Source organism: Fusarium fujikuroi, chromosome FFUJ_chr03, assembly GCF_900079805.1.
Source record: "Fusarium fujikuroi IMI 58289 draft genome, chromosome FFUJ_chr03".
Lineage (NCBI taxonomy): Eukaryota > Fungi > Ascomycota > Sordariomycetes > Hypocreales > Nectriaceae > Fusarium > Fusarium fujikuroi.
The window spans coordinates 2,673,207-2,689,883 of record NC_036624.1 but is presented as its reverse complement, the minus strand read 5'-3'; the positions used below and the strand labels follow the sequence as shown (position 1 = coordinate 2,689,883).

Below are 16,677 nucleotides of genomic sequence, written 5' to 3'. Positions count from 1 at the left end.
TATTCATCACAGACCTTGAGCTGACCACTGCATAACTGAACGTCTTGACAACCCCAGGTTTAATGGCAATCATGAATTGAAGTCCTAAGCTAAGTCGAAATGACGGTCTGCCGTCGCTTCCAAGTGTAGGATTTCAAGCTCGTGTTCAAATACTGCCCGGGGAGCTAAATGCCGTAGAGAGCCTGCCTTGGACAATATCATGTTACCGTAAGCAATCCTATTTGTGCTCCTAGCGTGCCAAAACACTGGCCCAAGCAACCCGGAAAACCAAATTTAACGCCTAATACGACCCCTGTGACTCATCAAGATTCATATGATCCTGCATTGAGAAGGCTCGAAGGAAAGTTCCCTCTAAGCCATGACCCAAGGATCGATCCACGCCACAGTCCGACTTGCACCTCCCCGCAACCTCTATCCATAATCATACACAAACGGGAGCTTAACGATCCTCAGCCCACTCATTCTCTCGGCGGATCTGCTCCTCCTCCTCGGGAGTGAAGTCGTTCGTAATGTTGAAAGTTTTGCGGATCTCTTCGGGAGACTTGCCCTTGATCATGTTGGCAACAGTTTTGCAACCGACGTCAAGAAGAGGCTTGATGTCGAGGTAGTTGGATGCCTGTCGTGAAATGTTAGTTTCCAATGATTTGATGAATAGGAATTGGTGGGCGCACAAGGATGATTTCAAACAGCATCTCCTGATCGACCTGCATGAACTTTTGGTCCCACTCCTCGATATCGGTGGTTTTCTTGCGGGCGTCGGAATCGTCATCCTGTGCCTGGAGGGGGTCGTTGCGGTGATGGTCGCACCACTCAATCACCTTGCGAAGAACAGCCTCGTTCACCTAAGGAACTACATGTCAGTCGTGAAAAAGTCAAGTACTGAAAGAAGTTACATACGTTGGGGATAGGAATAGGGTTTTCAGCATTGATACCCTCATCACCGATGTCTTCCAACATGTTCTTGATCAACATGGATCGCTCGGCAACAACGCGGTCTGTTGATTTTAGTTAGGAATATAAGCAAGATCCGTCGCAGAGTGTCCCTTGAACTTACCGACTTCAATAATGGCGCTATCATTGGAGGCCAGCCAGACCTTCTGTGTAGAGGTAGAATCGGACATTTTGGGTATGTTTACGGTTCGTGCTAGAGTAACTGGTGATGTAAGTAAGAGATTTGGCGGGTTGCGAAGAGAAAGTGCAGAGAGGATTCGTGATTGTTTTTGGGTGATGATGGAAGTTGGAGGAGTCAGCTAGGTCATTAGGTACCTAGGCAAGTAGGCCCGTAGCGGAGGCTAGGTAACTAACCGACCAATAAACCAATCACTGTGGCGGGGTAAAAGGTAGGCTGAGGTGGGTGCCTCGTGCTTCAATCAGCGACGTGAGGGCGTAGACTACATACCTAGAGGCAGGGCTGTGAATCAGACTCAGGACCCTTTCTTTCAGATGGGGCGGGCTTAGTCAGATAAAATTAGCGGCTTGATGAGAAGTGTGTTGAGTACTAAGGTATGAAGAAGCGATCTTGATACTGGTGGTCGGTCTTCGAGAGTGAGGTGGTTGTGATGACGGTGATGATTGTGAAAGTAGAGAAATCCGACTCGGTTGGAGGAATCGCGCGTTTTATATCAGTGAATCTCAGAGTGCCAAGGTAAGGTTTACAGGAAGGAACCTAGTGGACCTGTGCTGCTGCTGCTGCCTTGCGAACCTGAAATAACCTCAAAGACTAACTGCCTAAGCCAAAGGGAAGAAAGAGTCAGACGGCAACCTGAAGTTAGAGGTCATGGTTGGCACGAACCTCCGAGGCGCGGGCGAGTTTAATTGGCGACTCGGGAACTATCATATCGTCAGGACGACAAAGGAATATGGTTATTTAAAGGTTTAATATGGTCAAAGTGCAAGATAGCTACGACTTGTCCTACCAACAAATGCTTTGTTCACATACAAGTACACTTTGCGCTATTGTTTAAGATTCTAGAAAACTTCTACTATTTTACATCTTGATTGTAACTTAAACAAAAAGACGCACGCTGAATCGAGGGAAATGAAACCATGCTTCATTCACGGTATTGCCATGCGCTCTTGGGCGCATTAATCACAGAGCTTGTTCGCATACGAATTCTATCAGAACATTCGAATCGCTTCTTTGTCTTTCTTTCTTTCTTTTTTCTTTCTTTCGTCTTTCACCGAGCTTGAGGACACGACCTACCTACTAAGGTAACTTAGGTAGATATGTGTGATCGAGCTCATCGCATTCTTTTGTCCGCGGTCAGTAATGGCACACGGACGGCATATCAAGCTACTCCTCAAGGCACCTCAGACTGTATATGAGACCACAATGCTTGTCAGTGCTATGAACAAACTCGAGACGATAAAGACACTGCAGCGATAAGTGAGTACTAATGGAATCATCACGAGCGGGCGATTCCCAAACTTTGGCAAGGGAGAGAACAGAACAGTCGTTGGCAAATGGCTTCAAGACACCGTCAGCGCAAGAGCAACTACCTACCCATTAAAATCAACCTTGTCATCCCTTAACTTCGTGGCGTCTGGCCATCCAAAAGCTTCTTTTGTTGAGTCAAACACCGCAAAGGAGAACAATCATGATCATGTTGCTCAGGTGGATCAACAAATCATGAGAAAGATCGTGCAAGATTCTCTACCGTCTTCAGTGCCGAAAGGGCTGCAACGGTCTAGTTGCACTGTTCGTTGCTTGCCTGTTGACGCAAGCATGCATGGCCAGGCAGTGTTTGTATACGGTCCATGTCCGCCGTTCCGTGATAAACAGCAAAGACTATCATCAGGTTCGGCGTGCGGAGCATCACAAAGAATAGAGGCGGTATTGCAAGTGGGATGTTGATGTTGCTCTCAACATCGTACAACAAAGGCGGTGATGTCTCATCGATATACGGACAAAACCACATTCGAGACATCGGTGGTATGCATAACACAGCCATTGAACCCACCTTTCCCCTCATCCCACCAAATAAACAAAACAGTTGACGGAACCCCCAAATGCACATGAGGGTTCCAACTCATCGGTAGGATGATCTTTTACAAGAATCCTGGATTAACAGCCTTTGAAGGCATCCTGCAGACCCGCAGCAGTATCCGTACTCGAGCTCGCTTCCGGCGGCCAGCAATGATGGACATTGTCTTGCAACGATATATAGCATTGCAATCATGCGACTTTCTTTGCCCTCTGTGGGTGCTGAATTACTCGCGGAATGGGGAGTAACTACTAGGTAAGCTAGAAGACAGGATACCACCTAACACGTGTTGACATGGAGGCCTGTGAGAAAAGAACAGGCCATGTCCGTAATTGCCATCCGATTCAATTCCAAGATTAGCATCATGATAATCGTCCCAGTTGGTGGCTGGAAGCTAGCGTATCAGCGGCCACGATGATTAGATCTTTTATTGCAACCTATGGGCCTAGCGCCGGCCACGATAGGGGAGAAAAGAAAACTCAGGACTTTGACCCTAATCGACAAATTTATTTAGGTTAATCTAGCCTAAGCTTAGGCGCTCTTTGCCCGGTTTATTTTGGCATCCTCTTTTCACGTCTTGAGTTTTCTTGCTCCCTGAGGGGCAGGATACCTAGAATTGGATTGAAGCTCCAGGTCTACCATCCATCAAAAGAGCCGCTCGCTCGTCGTGTTGTCATCCTGGCGTTTGGGTTACCGTGGTACCTTGATTTGGTTCCAAGACATAGGATTGTTGTAAGGATGCCTCAATAAATCACTTGTCCCAGCCATAGGCCACCAAGCATGAAAAGAATCATATTATTACCTAGGTATGTTGGATCGAAACTTCAGGAGGCCTGCTCGTCCGTCTAGGCTGGGCTGCCCGTCAAGCCTCCCGGCCCCCCCAGAAATCGCCTCCCCCTGTCCTGTCCTGTCCCGTCTTGTCAGTCTAGGGAGCCCAAGCCCCTAAAAGAAAAAAGCTTCTAGCGGACGCAGTGGACCTCATCATCGTCAGTCCCTTCCCCCTCCCTACCTTGGCCTTGGGATCCAGCTAGTGCCGCCAATCCCGGATCACGGCGTCGTCTCCCACTGGCCACGTTGTAAGCTGGCGCTTCCCCTGGGCCTGAAATGTTTCTATTCCCCTTGGGCCATCCACTAGGCCCTGTCCATTAATTACCTACCTAGGGCTCTCGAGACGAGACGAGTCGAGCTTCTGTGATGAGATTTGGTTGTTGATCCTTGATCCATGAAGTTGGCCCCCTTCCATATCCATCCATGTCCTTTTGTTGAACTCAGTGGGCGAATAAATCCATATCTCGGGTATGGATCTGGCTGTCTCTGGTGGGGGGTAGTAAGTGTCACTCACTTAAACAGAACCTGACCTCCATACAGGCTTGCTTCACCTTCACCTACACCTATACCACCTACTCATACACACATCAGTCTCGCATTTCCTCTTCCATTCTTGTCTTGGTTTCTTGTTCCCTTCTCTTCCTATAAATTATTTCCTGACCTGGGGGATTGTCACTCATATTTGTCGATCTAACAATATACCATCACCATAAACCTTGAATCTTCCCTTTTCCACCTGCTCGGCTCGAAGCTCTTGCAACAGCATACGACGTACATATCAGCAGCGCATAACGATCCGAATTCAATCTGCTTAGCTCGTATTTCCTGCGACCGGCGGAATTTCGACGCTTTCCTTCACTCCCCCCACCTTGCGATTGCGGCACGAGAGCACCAGCTATCGGAGCGCATCGAGTCGAAACACTCACGTTCGTTCGGTCTTTGTTTCTGCGAATACTCGATGCCTTTTCCCCTCGAAACTAAGCTCATGACTGCTCTCCCAATTTCCAGCTGCTAAGATCAACTATGTGGCGACGCACATATCTCACGCTCGTCCTCATAAGGCTGTGGTTTGCGCTATCTCCCAGTTATTTACACCCGGACGAGAACTTCCAAGGGCCTGAGGTCATAGCCGGTATGTTTCTCTCCGCGCCGGCTCCCAGGTGCCCTCATGTTGAAATGTCTGCATGTCCAGAGGATGCATTTCAATACCATCTGTGTTCGCGCAGTCTGTCACGACAAGTCCAGCTGCTAATTCACGCCAGGCCAAATTTTTAGTTATCCTGTTCGACACACTTGGGAATTTACAAGCGAGAACCCTATCCGTAGTGTTTTCCCACTATGGCCCGTCTACGGTCTTCCTATGCTTCTTCTGCGGTGGCTATGGATCGGTAACGGCAAAGACGGAGAGATCCCACCTATTGCGGTTTTCTGGACTCTGCGCGTTCTCATGTTTGTCATCAGCTTTGTTCTTGAAGATTGGGCGTTGCATGAGTTGATCCCGTCACCGAAGCATCGCCGTGTTGCCGTTCTCCTTGTCGCCTCGTCCTACGTGACCTGGACCTATCAGACGCACACGTTCTCCAACTCGGTAGAGACGCTCGTTGTTGCTTGGAGTCTTGTTCTGATCCAGCGAGTCGCTGATCCACGGGTTCGTCACTTGCACGCCATCACCACTAATAAGAACTATCAGCTGACTTCAAATTCGACACACAGCAGCGGTCATGTGTTTTGTCTACCACAGTGCTTGGAATAGTTGGAGTATTCGGTGTATTCAATCGAATCACGTTTCCAGCATTTCTTGTTGTTCCTGGACTTCGACTGCTCCCTGTGTTCTGGAAGAGGTGAGTCACCCTATTTGCGCTTGGCGCGGAAATGCATGAATCAAGCTAACACATCCACAGACCTACGTCCCTCGTATACTTGACGTTAGCTGCGGCACTGACAACTGTCATTGCCATCGGTCTGGACACCGCGTTTTACCTGCCAGGTCCCATCACATGGACCGACCTGATCCATAAACCTGTAATCACCCCTCTTAACAACTTCAAGTACAACTCAGCAACCGAGAACCTGGCGCAGCATGGCCTTCATCCTTGGTACCAGCATTTGGTGGGAAATTTGCCATTGCTGCTGGGCCCAGCTGCAGCTTTGTTGATAGCCAGACCCAAAATATCAATCCGACTATGGTCGGCAGTGTCGGGTTTGGTGGTCCTATCGGCGTTTCAACATCAGGAGGCGAGATTCTTGCTCCCAACGGTACCACTATTTCTTTCGTCAATCCGCATGCCCCGAAACCAAACAATACTCTACGTCTTTACGGCAGTTTGGATCGGGTTTAACCTCGTCCTCGGCTCGTTGATGGGTATCTATCATCAGGGAGGTGTGGTGCCGGGACAGGTCTTCCTGAGTCAGCAGCCAGATGCCACCCAAGCTGTCTGGTGGAAGACGTATACACCGCCAATCTGGCTTCTTAATGGCAAGAATGAGTTCTTGACCACGCGAGACGTTATGGGTCTCAAGGGTGAGGTGCTACTTGAGCAACTCTACGGACTTGCCACATGCGACACTCCCGCCGACAGACGAAACCAGGAGTATCTGAAGGAAAAGAGTGGCACATACCTGATAGCCCCGGCATCAGCAACATGGTTAGATCCCTACCTGCCCAACAAGGGCTTGGAGGGGCTACGATTTAGAGAGGTATGGCGTTACAGGAAACACTTGAACCTGGATGATCTGGATTTTGGCGACGACGGCGTTTGGGACACCCTGGCCAGGGTTATTGGGCGAAGGGGCCTCGTTGCCTGGAGAGTCACAAAGAGCTGCCCAAATTAGACAAAAAGGGGGGCATGACTGCTTTGTTGAATTTTCTTTGTCGCGTATACATAAAATAGAAATCATTAATGACGATCCAATTCTCTCGGCTTCACGGAATAAGGTCACCAAAATTTCGATTTCCATGATTCCATCTGTGGTATCTATATTCGTAATCATCTTTCTTCACTCGAAAAGCTGAGCTTCTTCCCCCCACCAAGTGGCTTCGGTTAGAAGAAACCTTGCTCGCATCTCCCCGCAGCTAATGAGCTAGAAATTGAGTTGATTTGAAGAAAGCCAGTCACGTCATTGATAGTCCTATAGTGGCATGTAGTGCCGTAGATTTGCAACCAGCGACAGTTGTAATCCTGGCATTCATGGTGTTGCCCTGCAAAACATTGAGCTTGGCGATGCGAACGATGATAGGGTCAACTTGGAGCCTGGATACTCTCCATCATCTATCTCCATTGTACATGTTTATCCAGGTTTTGGATGGGTTCAATTGACAATCCCATTTGAAAAGCAGATTTGGCTTATTTATTGTGTTTATTTTTCCTGTCACCCTAGTCTAAGCTGCAGTCCACATTTCAGTGAACACGATTGCCGGAGCCATCTCAGGCAGAAGCTAAAGAAACACGCTTAGTAGAGGCGCTTGGGGGGAGACATGGAAGCCTTGATGGTAAGGCTTCCGACGTTCTGCCAGCCCTTCTTGAGAAGAGAGACGAGGTAGTTGATGGCCAGCATGATGTTGGCGACGAGCTGCTCCTGGGTCATCTCGACGTTGCCGACGGCGACACCCATGCAGAGAACCTTCTTGAGCTGGAACTTGATGGTGGACTTGACCTCGTTGATGCGGCCAGTCAGGTCGTCGGCGTGAGAGACGGGAGTGGGGAACTTGCCGGCCTTGGACAGACCGGGACCCAAGAGACGGGGGATCTGCTTGATGAGGGCCTCGGAGGCGACGAAGGCGTCGTACTTGCGGGCAAGCTTCTTGATGAGCTTCTTGTTCTTGTTGAGCTTCTTCAAGTCATCAGCGGACATGGCGTCAACACCACCGTGCTTGGCACGATCGATATCGTGCTGGTCACCGAGAATGCTGTCAATTTGTTAGCCTCCAATTCTCTTGGCTCTGTTGATTCTTTGGCCGTACCAGATTGACATGTTGGGTCGGGGGATGGAGGGCAGGCGGATGGTGCCGGAGAAACGCTTGTCACGCTGAGGGTCATAGTTCTTCAGGCCGATCTGAAGCTCAACGGTCTCAAGGAAGTTTCGCTTCTTGGTCTCGTTGGAGTACTCCAAGAGCTCTCCGACTTGCGTCCGGACATTAGCTGCACCGTCGTTAGCATTCTTGCGGTGTCTTATTAATGTACTGTGACTCCTCTTGCGAGTTCAGTCTCCTCCAGGATATACCATACCGACTGTGATCTTCGACATCTTGACAGTCTCCCAATAGATGGCTGTATAATCTAATGGTGGTCAGGGCGAGTTGGGTTTGGGAATCAGAAATTCTGAGCACAGTTGAAAATCAGGCAAAATTAGAAAGTGCGTCCCGACAGAAAGGTGGGGCTCCTTTCAGGGCAAAATTTTCTCACGTGATCCCTCACGTGATACCTCCCGTCGTGGGAAGTGTCTCAGTACCCCCAGGTACCTAACCTATGGCACTTCCTTTAGGTACTAGGTAGGTAGTTGTCGAAGAGTTCTTTTGACGACGGCTTCGAGGCGTGGTAGATTTATTCATGGATCAAAGTTAAGTACAGGTCAGTCTCCTTGGCAATTCAATTACTTTTGTCTGAAATACGACGTCGAAATCATACGCCGTCGTATCCACGCTCTTCAAACCCCATCAAGATGGAAGACACGGCTCAACGGGTTGACGACTTAATCGCCAACTCGAATCACATCTCCAAATGGGTCGAGGAGCAGCCAAGTGAAGAACAGTCAAGGTGCGCAATTCCTCCGATCTCGGTCTCGTGTAGATATCCTAAAGAACCTTCGTCTGTAGTTGGGCCCAATCGATATTCACAAGACTCCTCGAAAGTGCTTCTCAGCCAAAAGGCGCTTCAGGCAACTCATGCGTGAAACTCTGCGGTTTTGTTGAGCAGTCGTCAAAATCGCAGTCACAGAGTCTGAAACTCTGGGCCTACTCTAGGGATGTTACTATAAAACTCTTCAATTTTTATGTTGAATGGAACGAGTCAGATAACCACCGGTCAATGAAACTGGTTCTCGACCTGCTCCCTCAGCTCATCAGGAGAAACCCGGATGAGAAAGATCGCCAAGAGACCAAGTCTGCCATCTTGGACAATCTTGTCTCGATTGTGACTGGGAAGTCATCAAAACCGCTGGCCAAATCTGCCATAAAGACATTGGACCATCTCCTTGCCAAGGACATCGTCACCCTGGATGAGATACGGTCCAGCTATGTCACTCTTCAACAAAAGGACACATCAACAAAGTTCTTGGATGTCTGGAAGTCTTTTCTTTTTGAATTGTTCCATTGGATGGCCCTTCACTTTGTCTGCCCTACTGCTGGAAGGTTTATTGTCTGCTTGTACCGCGTTCTTAGAAGCCAAGACAAACGAGACACTTCAGGACAGTTGAGCGTTGAGACTTGGCACATGTGGCTGCTTGAGGCCATAAACGAGGAGCCTTCCATTCTAGAATCAGTCAAAAACTATATCTTCCTACCTCTGTTCAAGGCGGACAAGTCTGAGGCCCTGGGTTTCTTGAAGAGAATGAATGAACACGAGGCTGTCTCTGCAGGCCATGAGATAGATATTAATCTCCCGGCCCTGCTGCAGCTCGCAGCGTTAGAGATTGGCAAGAAGGTTGGCTTAGTAGAAGAGCCAGGTAAGGCACCAAGTAAACATATCCTAACGCCTGCTAATCTGCAACAGCACTCGGTGATGATAAATCTGCTGATAGCGACTCATCGATTGTGCTCGACGAGAAGGTTCTGGAGAGTGTCTTGGCCCATCCATCTCACGAAGTTCGCTCTCTCGCACTTTCATTGCTCATGAGCTCCCCATCAACAACAAGACCATATTCATACACAGCCCTCGACCTACTCCGCAAGCATCTCGCCACATACTTTGCCGATTCTGATGCCAAGTTTAGAAATGAAGTAGCCGGAAAGGTTCGAGACATGTTTAGAAGGGTTAGGGGTGCCATCTTCGTGCTCAAGAAGAGCATTCCAAGAGCCGCCGCTCGTAAGCAAAAGGAACAGCCAGGCCAGACCCAGCAGCAGCATATCCTTTATCGGACCAACCTTATATCTCTCCCTGAAGCTCAGCTGGTACACTGCTTGGAGTATCACGAGAAGTTCCTATTCTGGTACATTGGCTTCTTGTGTAGTGAGTTAACACCCACTGCTTCTTATCAGCGACATAGTGCTTCTCTCAAGGCCGTCACTTTCATTCTTCGAATGGAAGGAGAAAAATCAAAGACGTGGGAGACCGCAGATGACCAGACACTATTCTTTGATCAGTTTGGCGGCTCATGGCTCCGAGCTTTGTCTGACCTGATCATGGATCCATTTGATGACATCCGAAGCCATGCTGCCACGGTACTCAGATGTATATTCTCGGATAGCCGGTACAGGAACTTCTACCTGCTGGCCCGACAAGGCAAACCGAATCCCACTCAAGAGCTCACAGAACTTCTGAGAAGAACTGAAGCCCTTGCTCGCAAGACTGCTCGAGCCGATCATTCAGACGGTGTCGCCAGAGTATCTCAGCTACTGTATAGGTTCTCTGAAAATGAGCAACATCGAGTCGCACTACTTTCAAAGCTGATAGGAGGCCTGGAAGCGAGGCTAGTAGTCGCTGAGAAGGATCTCGGCAGAGCGGTTCTAGATGCGCCGCTGCACGGTGACTTTGCTTCCCTGTGCTACATGTGGCAGGTGATTTCAGAGCTTCAGTTTTCTGAAGGAGAGTTGCAGTCCATACAGGCTCTGCAAGACACTCTAGTCACTTGCTGCGAAAGAGTCTGGGCAGCAGTCCGCGATATTCTCTGTGATGACTCGCCTGAAGGTCATTTACCCCAAGAGCTAGAAGAAGTTGATGGGCTCGACACCAAAAATGTGTTGAGCTACAGCTTCCGGTCTGTACATGAAGCCAGGTAAGTCAATCAACGACTTGGAGTATCACTTCAGCTAAAAACCAGTAGCAATCTTATGCGCATCATTATCCTCTCTATCAAGCAACACTCCCGCCAAGGCAGAATCTGCCCGTCAAAGGAAGCTTACGAGAGAATAGGGAACTTATCATTTACCCAACTAGCCAGTATAAGACACCGCGGCGCTTTTACGACAGTCGCCCTCACTTTCTCCACATGCTGCCAACTTGTTAAGCACCTAAACCAAGCTAAAGCTGGCGCCGAGTGTGGTACCGCTCTTCTCGAGCAGTGGTATGCGGTAAGTCCTACGATGTACCCGCTGAGTCACTACACTTTTCCAGAACCTATACTCTACAAGAAATGGAATAGAAGGATTGGGAACTGACTAAAAGTAGGGCACATTAGAAGCCATCAACGCTCAGGTATCGACCACTCGGCGATCTGCCGGTATCCCTGCGATGATGACAGGCGTCTTATCCGCTAATACGTCTAATCCTTCATTTGAACAAGTCATGAACAAGCTCATGGAGATCGCTAGCCAAGAAGCCCGCGTCACTGAGACCGACGGTTCGAATCTTCCCCAGGTCCATGCTTATAATTGCCTGAAGGAGATCTTCAAGAGCTCCTACTTGACAGCCATGGGCAACAAGTCTGAGAAATTCTTACCGCAGTGCCTCGAGCTGGCAGCCAATGGCCTCAAGTCTGAACTATGGGCCATCCGTAACTGCGGCTTGATCCTACTCCGAAGTCTGATAGATTGTCTCTTTGGATCCCATCAGAGCAAAGCACTCATGGAAGCAGGTTGGGATGGTAAAGCCAACCGGATCGCCTACCACCGATACCTTTCTCTTCCAAGGACTCTCCTCCACCTTCTGAAGTCAGGCCACCAGATGATGGCCTCCATTTCCGCCAGTTCAGCTGCGGCCGAGTCAGTCTTCCCAGCCCTTGACATCATCCGAAGAGCCGGCCCCCCTGAGGTACTTCGTGAAGAGCTCCAGATACATATAGCAAAGTATCTGGCCAGCCCGGTGTGGCACGTCCGCGAGATTGCAGCCCGAACTCTATGCTCGTGTCTCCTGCATGCTCAATGGCTCGATACTATCACCAGTATTGCTGCTGAGTCTGTTCGCTCTCAAATCGGTAATGTTCAGAATCATGTACATGGTGTTCTGTTGGCACTAAAGTATATCGTTGATCGGTTGAGCGAGGTTATGCCCGAGCGGTTACAACGTGAGAAAGACTGTATCGACAAATTAGAAACCCCGCTAATAGGTACTATACAGACGATATACCCAAGCTCTCCGGTTTTCTCATTGAGTACTGGCGCGAAATCCAGGCCTTGGACTCCCCTGAAATTCCTGCTGCGTATCTTGAGGTCACTAATCTTGTACGAGCTCTCCCCAGGCCTGGGTTGACTGATCCTATTCAACTCGAATTCCCTACCTCCACCAACCGAGAGGGGGCTCTACTCAGAGCACAGAGGGTAATACATGAAGTCCACTCCATCTCTGAGGGTAGTGGCCCCATCGAAAATCTCAACACATTGTTCCTGAGCACGACCATGGGCGTCAACACGATAGTGACTGGCCTTGAGACAGTTCCTAAGCTTTGGGAAATTTCTTGCCTCTCAGAGCAAGATGTGGGCAAGTTCTGCAACCTGTACCGCGATATATGTCTCAAAATTGGACCCGTTGAGCCTCGGGTTATTGCCCTGCAGAACCTCACAGAGATCCTCGACCAGGTTCTAAAGAGTGGAAATATCAGCCTCGTTTCACCAGGTCTGCTTCTGGAGATTTGGAGCAGCCTGCCACTGAGTTCTATCAACCCTGCCCTCGCCAATGCGGTTATCAGAATTAGTGGCTGTATCATCGCCATCCTCAGTAGAGCACAGGTTGTCACCCCAGAGGGAATCAAGAACTGGGGACATATGATGGCCGATGCCGGTCTGGATGATAAGGTGAGTGATGGGGAAGCCAGTGATATACAATCTTTGTCCACTAAAACCTTCTGCAGGATTTTGATACTCGTCTCGCTACAGTCGAATCACTCTGCTCATTCTTTTCCGTCATTGAGGTGGGCCAATCATGGGCTCAAGAAGAACACCTTGTAGCTATCCTCGCTCTCTATGACTCCCTCAACGATGACGATGACGACATTCGAGACGTGGGATCCGCAGCAGTCCAGAGCATTCTAGGAAAAGCTCTTGTACCCATTGAAGCGGCAAACCGTCTTCTCTTATGGCTAGCCCAGCACTACGCTGGTAGCTCAACGTTCCGCCAGATCATTGTGCGTCGCGTCATGGGTGATTCTCGGTGCCCAGCCCCTGAGAACAACGTGTTCTCTATTCAGGACCAGCTGCAGGAGGCAATGAAGTTTGATGATTCACTTTTTGTTATTGAGGAGCAGAACTTGTTCGTGGATGAGGTCAGAGAGACACAGCGCTGGATTGCTCTCTACGAGATCCTGACATGGGAGTCTAATGACCCCTCTCTCGACTCACTTACGGCATGGATCAGTGCCGGGTTAGAGGCAATGGAGAATCTCGCGAGCCAAGAAGACGGACCTCTTGGATATGCATCGAAGCCTGAGGTCTTCGCCATCTTATCACGGGTTGTTCGTGTTTCTGCAGCGATAGCAAGAAAACAGCCTGATTCTGATCTTTGCGAGAGGATCAACAAGTCAGGCAGTGCTGTGCAAGACGGCCTGGGGCATATGTCAGGCCTTCTGTTACAGTCTTTCTAGGAAACTCCGCACAAATAAAGAGAGATCCCTGCAAGTAAAACAAGCAGCAAAGAGAAAAGTAATGAGTTGATGCTATTCATGATTTATTGAAAAAGAGCTCCCCTGACGCCTCGCAGTAGAACAACGGCCGTAATACGTGTGCTGTATGTGAACAATAGTAGTTTTTGTGAGAACCAACCCCTCCTTTCCTTTCCTCTCCTGACTGAGTCAATACTTTCCAACATGTTATCTCAAACATCTGTCTGGGCTCTCTGGATGCTTTTAATGGACGGTGATGGAGAGCCTGGACTGTCCAGCAGTCCGTTCTTACCAAGCTTTCGGACAAGCATCGTATTCTGTGCTTGCAACTCGCCAACCTGCCCTTCAAGGAGTTCGATCTGACGACGAGCAACATCTCGCTCTGCACGAACGCGCTCAAGTTCAAGTGAGAGGTTGTTCTTCTCTTCCTGCTCGGCTGCTTTGCGACGTCGCTCTTCAGCCTTACGCTGGTCCCGCTCACGTTTCTCCTCGAGCTTGCGCATCTCGCGGCGATACTTCTCCTCCTGCTTAGCCACCTCCTTTTCATGCTTCTCACGCAACTTGGCCAGAGTAGCAGCGTCCTTCTCCTTGTCCCCAAGAAGCTTGCTCTGTCGTCGCTCCTCAAGACGAGCCATCTTCTCATCAAGCTTCTTCTTCTTTTGTTCGAGCTTCTTAAGTTCCTTATCGGCTAGTGACTGCTGTGACTGCTGCGGGTTGGAGTGGGAAGTCTCCGACTGGGACTCAACAAGACTATCGGGAGATTTGTTCTCGGCAGTCACACTCTTCTCAAGGGCTGAGGCAAAGCTTCGGATGGAGGAGGTGTCGCTATCGTCATCATGTTGCTCCTCAGCAATCGCGTGAGCGTCGGACACACTCCCATCGGTGGACACAAAATCTGAACCAGTTCCCCAGGTCTTGAGCAGGCTTGTAGGAATATAGGAACTGGCAGCCCCTATGGCACCAGCTATGACACCATACAGCCCATTGCTGCCCGGGAACGGGTCGTCTTGATTTGTAGACATGGCAGCTTCAGCCTTGGCCCTTTCAAGATTAGCAGTAGGGTTCGGTGCAGCCGTGGACTTTGCATCGTTCGAGACAGATGCTTCAGCGATGTCACTAGTATTATTTGCTCCGCCAATCTCTTCCGGTTCAGCGAATCCATGCATAGCCTTCGACGTCACCCACTTGAGGAACTTGCCAGCATCACCAACGATGCCTGGCGGTGTTCCCTTCTCGATAAGAAAGCGCGGGACGCTGCCGCCAGGGTCGCTACGAGTCACCATGAGCCATTCGACAGCCGTGGGACGTTCGTCGAGTGGCATTGAGCCGTGGCCCTCGCTGCCAGGTTTGGGGCTCGCTATCCTCCCCTCGTCTCGATCCAGGAGATCGGCCGACGAAAGGGATCTCTTAGAGGTAATGTTGTCGACTGGGACTTCACGGATTACTTCGACTGATTCGTAGTAGCCACGGATAATGCCCTGGCGGGGAGGGCACTCGGGGTGCTCGCAAGGCTTTGAGACTATCATGTACTGTCGGAGGGGCCGGGATCCTTGGGCGGGTTTCACGGAGGTCTCGGAAGTCAGGAGAAGAGTCACAAAGTCTCGCGGGGCAGTCGGGCCAGGGAACTGGGCAGAAAGTTGAAAGACTATTGGCTGTCAGCTAAAAGACGTTTTGGTAGTAATGGCATGATTTGGTCGGGTCGGCGTACCTTGCAGTTGGCCATGATCACCAATCTGCTTGTCCTCCACGCGCTTGTCTGCGCCGATACCACGGATATTGCCACTTCCAGGAGCACCTTGAACCTTCATCGTCTCCGAAAACTCAACAGAGAGACCCTTCTTCCAGTCGTCGAAGGACAGCCCTTCGTGTACACTCCGGCGAGCGAACCATGCGCCGCGCCCATCTTTGGCGCTTAGCTTATAGACATTGATCCCAAGAGGATTCTCTTTCGCGCTGACTTTGATCTCCTTCCACTCCTTCTGCAGATCTTGTGCCTGGCCGATGGCTTCAGCTTTCTGCCGCAGGGTCAGAGCACGTTTGATATCGGGAGCTGAAGCCGCCGACTCTGTCTTGGATCGAGCTCGCCCTGCAGAGCTTGAAGCGTCCTTCGTGGCTGGCACTGGAATAGATTCGACCACGGTCTGCGTCTCGGAAAGAACATCGGCCAAGAACTCTTCAAGGTCGTCGTCTTGGGGCACTTGTTCCCACTCAACAGGGCCCATAGCCCCTAGAGGTTCGTGGTGACTACCCCCCATAGCTGCTGGCTGAGTGGATAGCTAAGGTACTTATGGAGATGACCGGCGGATGGATTGGACTTGAGTTGGTGAATAGAGCAAGTGTGAGATCTCGGAGGAGTGAGTATCGAGGTAGTCTCGTGCCTGCTTACGAGATAAAACAAGACAGGTCCAAAAAGAGTCGCTAACTTGAATGTTTCAATAAAAAAATGAAGACGTCAGAAGGTGAACAAGATGAGATAAAGCCAAGAAGACCAACGACCAACCAACGCTACAAATAGCAGTCGAAATCATATGTACCAAGAACCTTTTGCAATTCTCTCGGCCGCGATGGGTCATGATCAACTGCCGTCATTCCCGCGATTGACGTCACTACCCAACCTCCATAACCTTACAGTTACGTTCACTATAGTACCTACCTAGGTGCCCAACCTTCAGTGGCCAAGCCTGCTGACCGACCTAGGCCCGCCCTCGCCTACACCTTGAAGGCAGCTTAGTCATCCACTATAGTCCTCCTTTACAGCATCTGGAGCATGGTATCAAGTTGACAGCCAACTAACTACTAAACTACCTACCTACATAGGTAGAGGCAGCGCATGGATATACAAAGTACAAATACAATCTCCGTCGTTTAGATTTTCGAAAGGTGGCTATTTCATACCTAGATAATCAATATTGGATAAGGCACTGTCAGCTGCGATAAGGCCAACAGACCCGCTTACATCCTTGGTTCTCCGTACATTTACACGAGAACGACTAACGTAGAATTATGCATAATCAATTCCAGAATATCCTACTCCCGATTAGTCCAGCTACTGTCCATATTAAGCACCGCTCCTCGGCATTTGTGAAAGAGTCCGCTCCGACTCCGTACGTATGATGACTGATGACAGATGAAATTCGCCAGGCGATGGCGAGGGCGTGCCCGAGAGTTCTATTCACCT

The 16,677-nt window shown here is 49.8% G+C and overlaps 5 protein-coding genes; 2 read left to right on the top strand and 3 right to left on the bottom strand.

Annotated features, from left to right (window-relative positions):
- Nucleotides 1-439: 439 nt before the first annotated feature.
- Nucleotides 440-1,121, bottom strand: FFUJ_02944 (probable SKP1-kinetochore protein complex CBF3, subunit D; the record flags this gene model as incomplete). XM_023574734.1 has 4 exons in its annotated part: nt 440-616; nt 672-842; nt 898-995; nt 1,055-1,121. 4 exons carry the CDS (start codon nt 1,119-1,121, stop codon nt 440-442), a joined length of 513 nt encoding a protein of 170 aa, XP_023428035.1.
- A 3,714-nt stretch (nt 1,122-4,835) lies between these two features.
- Nucleotides 4,836-6,644, top strand: FFUJ_02943 (related to protein kinase C pathway protein SMP3; the record flags this gene model as incomplete). XM_023574733.1 has 4 exons in its annotated part: nt 4,836-4,944; nt 5,075-5,460; nt 5,529-5,653; nt 5,714-6,644. The coding sequence occupies 4 exons, from the start codon at nt 4,836-4,838 to the stop codon at nt 6,642-6,644; spliced, it is 1,551 nt and encodes a 516-aa protein (XP_023428034.1).
- Nucleotides 6,645-7,262: 618 nt separating this feature from the next.
- On the bottom strand, nt 7,263-8,057 carry FFUJ_02942 (probable ribosomal protein L10a.e, cytosolic; the record flags this gene model as incomplete). XM_023574732.1 has 3 exons in its annotated part: nt 7,263-7,719; nt 7,774-7,951; nt 8,039-8,057. The coding sequence occupies 3 exons, from the start codon at nt 8,055-8,057 to the stop codon at nt 7,263-7,265; spliced, it is 654 nt and encodes a 217-aa protein (XP_023428798.1).
- A 414-nt stretch (nt 8,058-8,471) lies between these two features.
- FFUJ_02941 (uncharacterized protein) lies at nt 8,472-13,481 on the top strand (the record flags this gene model as incomplete). XM_023574731.1 has 7 exons in its annotated part: nt 8,472-8,566; nt 8,626-9,473; nt 9,521-10,742; nt 10,791-11,037; nt 11,135-11,969; nt 12,023-12,696; nt 12,753-13,481. 7 exons carry the CDS (start codon nt 8,472-8,474, stop codon nt 13,479-13,481), a joined length of 4,650 nt encoding a protein of 1,549 aa, XP_023428033.1.
- Nucleotides 13,482-13,711: 230 nt separating this feature from the next.
- Nucleotides 13,712-15,754, bottom strand: FFUJ_02940 (uncharacterized protein; the record flags this gene model as incomplete). XM_023574730.1 has 2 exons in its annotated part: nt 13,712-15,144; nt 15,208-15,754. 2 exons carry the CDS (start codon nt 15,752-15,754, stop codon nt 13,712-13,714), a joined length of 1,980 nt encoding a protein of 659 aa, XP_023428032.1.
- Nucleotides 15,755-16,677: the final 923 nt, after the last annotated feature.